Source organism: Trichoderma breve, chromosome 4 (assembly GCF_028502605.1).
Source record: "Trichoderma breve strain T069 chromosome 4, whole genome shotgun sequence".
NCBI classification, from domain to species: domain Eukaryota; kingdom Fungi; phylum Ascomycota; class Sordariomycetes; order Hypocreales; family Hypocreaceae; genus Trichoderma; species Trichoderma breve.
In genome coordinates this window covers 2,933,215-2,938,103 of record NC_079235.1, presented here as the reverse complement: position 1 = coordinate 2,938,103, position 4,889 = coordinate 2,933,215, and the positions used below count along the sequence as shown (strand labels likewise).

Genomic DNA, 4,889 nt, shown 5'->3' with positions numbered 1-4,889 from the left:
TGCAATGCACAATACAGGTAGGTACAGTCCCCACCTCGACCCTACGAGTTTGACCTAAGGGACTTCGTCCAAGTCCGCCCTCACTAATGGCTGCAATCATATCCTGCTTTTTTCCCTTGCCATTTATTCCCTCTCGCTCGCCTCTTGCCTCCTCCCCTTGCCCCCTTTTGTCTTTGTTCTCTTATTCCATCTTCCTGGCATTGTCAAAGTCGTCTTTAATCATTTCTTGTTCTTCTTTTTTCTTTTTCTTTTTTTGCTTTTATCCTCACCTCTCCCCCCTCATCTCCTCATCTGAATTGGCCCTCTCACCTCGCAATCGCAATCGCAATCGTCTTCAGCCTCCACTCGCCGGCGTCTGAGCTGGACCGTCCGTCTTCGTCTCGGCCAGCTGCGACTATTGCTGTCAATTTTTTTTTTCCAACAGGGCGTGTGTGTGAGCTTTAGTGTCTGTGTGTCTGGTTATAGGCACCTCAAGGCGCCCAGCTCCACCCCTCTAGTTGACGGGCCCTTTTGCACTTATACCGCACGCCACTGCCACCACACATTTTTTACTGGGACAACTCAGCCCGGCGGCGCTTTTTTTTCGTGTCATTTTTTGTGCCTTTTTTCCTGCTGCCATTGGAGCCAAAACTCCCAACTCGGAACTTTCCAGCAGCAAAACATACTTCAAAACATACACATATCAAGTCCGCCCAAAAGCATCGCCCCGGTTTGCTGGCCCTACGACACCCTCATCCCTGCTGGGCATCTGCCGCCTTTAGGCGTTTGTCCTCCGTCTCAAAAAAAACCGCCCCCCACGCAATTGCATGTGTCGCCTGTGCGTTTGCCCAGTCTCGATCTGACGCTGCAAACACCCCTCCTCGATTTCCCTGCTCCAAGCGCCGCCTAGGCACAGCGACCGACACCCTCGAACTTGTTGCGTCACAGCAATCGCTACCCTAGAGCTCGGGCGCAGATCCGACAGCGAACTCTTGTTGAGCTTGATCGCTCTTCATTTTCCCCTACTTATACGGCCTGTTTGCCTCGCATTAGCTTTTGTCGCACAAGATCGTCACCTTCGCCCATTTTACCTGCTCCGGAACCAGCTTCCGCCGCCGACGCAATCCTCCAGGCTCCCTCCATACACCACCAAGCTCCGTGCAGCATCCCGGTCTTTGCCACCGGATCAAGCAACGTCGGTTCGCTACTCGCTTGCCTATAAACGCTCGACTGGCCTGCACCCTCGACCTAATACCACCTCGTCGATAACCTCACACTTACGGCTAGGCGCTTTCCAAGCCGTTAAACATGCCGTCCGCTCCAAACGAGTCAAAACCGAGCTCCGCTCAAAGCTCAAAACCTTCGTCCATCAAGTCGTCGCATGAGGGAGGAAAGAGATCGCCTACTCTGGCCTCGCAGAATGGGTCCGAGAGGCTCTCCCCCTCGCCCAGCGAGACTCAGCTGAAGCCTCTCCCCGAGAAGGCCTCGGTAAAGGATCGTCTTTCTCGCATGTTCTCTACCAAGGACGTTACAAAGGTCGCCGCCAATGGCAGCGAGTCGGGCTCCCGTTCCCGTGGTCCCTCAGTCAGTGGTGCTTCCACTCCAGTGCCGCGGAAAGAGTCAATAGAGAAGCCCGCCGAAAAGCCCCCGGTCGCCAAACCGAAAGAGCCCGTTAAGCTCAAGGAAACGTCAGGTCGCTTCACCGCCATCGCCGAGGCCCAGGGCGGACACGAGCACTTCCTAAGATCCAGCCGAAGACAGGAGAAGCTGTCCGACATGTGGCGGAGCATCATCGGAAAGAAACAAGAACCTCCGCCAGAGAACGATCTTTCGCTCGTCTCCAACTGGGTCGATTCGCTTCGTCAAGAGAAGGAAGAGGCCGTCGACAAGAAGGGCGGGCCCCACGCCACATCGACCCTGGTGGAGAAGTACGGCAAGTGCCAAGAAATCGTCGGCCGAGGCGCCTTTGGCATCGTCAGGATATCTCACAAAAAGGTTGGCAGCAGCGGCGAGAAGCTGTTCGCAGTCAAGGAGTTCCGCCGACGGCCTGACGAGTCGGAGAAGAAGTACAGCAAGCGCCTTACGGCCGAGTTCTGCATCTCGTCTTCCCTGCGCCACCCCAACGTCATCCACACCCTCGACTTGCTCAAAGACGCCAAGGGCGACTACTGCGAGGTCATGGAGTTCTGTGCTGGCGGCGACTTGTACACTCTCATCCTGTCGAGCGGCAAGCTGGAGGTCCAAGAGGCCGACTGCTTCTTCAAGCAGATGATGAGGGGTGTCGAGTACCTCCACGAGATGGGCGTTGCCCACCGCGACCTCAAGCCCGAGAATCTGCTGCTCACCACGCGCGGCGCCCTGAAGATTACCGATTTCGGCAACGGCGAGTGCTTCCGCATGGCCTGGGAGACGGATGCCCACATGGTCTCTGGCCTTTGCGGATCGGCCCCTTACATCGCTCCCGAGGAGTACACCGACAAGGAATTTGACGCCCGCGCTGTCGATGTTTGGGCCTGCGGTGTTATCTACATGGCCATGCGCACTGGTAGACACCTATGGCGCGTCGCCAAGAAGGATGACGACGAGTTTTACTTTCGCTACCTGGAGGGTCGCCGTGATGAAGAGGGCTACGGCCCCATCGAGTCATTACATAGGGTATGGCGGCCTCTTGATATATATATGTTTTAACCCGAATTTTCATTGACACATTTACAGGCTCGTTGTCGCAACGTCATTTACTCCGTGTTGGATCCTCATCCGACACGTCGTCTCACGGCGGCTCAGGTCCTTAAATCTGAGTGGGTTCGTGAGATCAAACTTTGCAAGGCCGGTGAAGAAGGCCTATGAAAGAAGAACCACGACTCGTGCAATACACGACAGAACGCTCTGCCTGACAGCGATGGCACCTCATGGCTCCGGGATTTCCCTTTCTCCATCATCCCCTGGATGCCACCCCATCGCTTAATTTTCCCTCCCCTTTAGCAGGCAGAGCTAAACAGCATGGAATGACGAAACATGACCCAACGAAAAGAAAAAAACTTTTAATGATTTCATGTGGCGAAGGTAAAAATACCCCTCGGAATTGGCAACTGAATACTTGTTCTCTTCATTTTTACATTTCTCTTCAACTCTGGCGAATGCATTTGTGTGTGCCTGTCATAGTTTTGTAACATGGCGGGCGAAGACGGCACACTCGCTTTTACCCCTTTTTTCACTTCTACTTTTTCATTTTTTTATAATCATTTGGCGATTTTGGATTACGAGGCTCACCCCATATCTTCTTGTATTCCGCTTTCATTCTGTATACACAACCAAGCTTTGGCGTTTGGCGAATTGGCCGAGAGGCAATCTGTACAGCAAAAGAAGAAAAAAATTCCAGAAAGAAATTCTCTTTACTCCCCGCGTATAGCGGATCATGTGTTGTTGGTTTGGACCACGGGTCAGCGATGGGCAAACGGAAAAAGGCCCCCGGACCCCCCCTTTTCTTATATCTTGTCTGGCGCACGCGGGCTTTGTTACGCCCTGATACAACTTTTTTACAGCAACAAAGAGGGGTGGCGGCATCGGCGTACGAGCTACAATATACTGGAGCAAGAGGGAGGAGGCGAACAAGGAAACGGGCTGGGTTGGGCTGGATTGGATTGGCGTCGGGCATTTTGGGAACGGGAGAGGCTCTCTCGTACTTTAGCTGGGTGGATCACGGGCCGCCTGCATTTGGACATTTTTTCATCTTCTTTGAATTGTTTGGACAACAAGAGAAAGGGAGAGAAACAAACGGAAAGCGGGAGTTTTTCGAGTAGCTGTGTTTTTTGGGCAGGAATTGCTCTGCGAACTTTTTGTCTGCGATGTCGGCTTGCTATTTTGTCGCGTAGTGCGGCTAGGTGAAATGCCAAATCAAATCTCTTGTGCTTGGCCTCTTTGCTTTTGCCTCCTGCTTTGCCTGCTTTGTTGCCTCTTTGTTGCTTTCAGCTTGTGTTTCTTGGCCTCTGCCTGCTAACCCCTTGCGTTATTGTTTCATGATCAACAGCCAGCCAGCCAGCCAGCCAAGCCCCGTTCTTGAAACTCATCTCCAACAAAAGAACTAGGAAGAGTGTGAGTGAGAGATATATAGAGATGACGTGCGTGGCTGATAGCTGTTTGTATTCTCATTACCCAAGCATCCGACCCTTTTTTGCCTGATATCTTCATCTCAACGGCCCCCATTTCTTCACCGACTGTTTTGGGTTTCTTCCTTCGTTTTTCTTTTTCTTTTTTTGCTGTCATGTGTGTTTTTTAATATGGATCTCATTAGGATCATCTCATCTAAGGTAGTATTCCTACACCTCTTTTACGACGATCAGGCTCTTGGGGTCGATCGCGGCTTATGTTACAGTACCCAACTGCTGATCTTTTATATGGGAAAACCTAACATCGGTATAAGTAGCGCGAGTAAGGCAGTAAGTACATACATCACGGCTACTGAATATCAGGCATGAACAAACCCTTCTCAAAGAAACAACACCAAAGGGAGATACCGACTAACCGAAAACACCCGAAAATGATATCATAAGCTTCAGCAACAAAAGGCTCGTTTTCTTCGGGCACCAAAAAGATTGCTCGTGATGCCCTCTTCCCCCAACACTAAACAAAGATCCGGTGACGTACCGTTAGACAAAAAACGGCCCCCAGATACAACTCCAATTAGGCAGTTAGTTCGAAGAAGCTTCTCCGCATTCTCAATTACTAATCCCCCGGGCGGTAAGTTGAAACGAACGAGCTGAAAATGATTAGTTTGCGGGCTAAATTCATTCCCAAGTCAGGTGGTATGGAATGATGAAGCCACTTGGTCACGAGAATGATTCGGAATACGGAATTAAAAAAGGAAAACGCATAGGTATGTACTTTAAACAACTGCTTTGTATTTCTTCCCC

General features: G+C 51.4%; 1 protein-coding gene across 1 annotated transcript; it reads left to right on the top strand.

Annotated features, from left to right (window-relative positions):
- Positions 1-1,287: 1,287 nt before the first annotated feature.
- Positions 1,288-2,826, top strand: T069G_07142 (protein kinase domain-containing protein; the record flags this gene model as incomplete). Its single annotated transcript, XM_056174352.1, has 2 exons — positions 1,288-2,634; positions 2,695-2,826. The coding sequence occupies 2 exons, from the start codon at positions 1,288-1,290 to the stop codon at positions 2,824-2,826; spliced, it is 1,479 nt and encodes a 492-aa protein (XP_056027931.1).
- Positions 2,827-4,889: the final 2,063 nt, after the last annotated feature.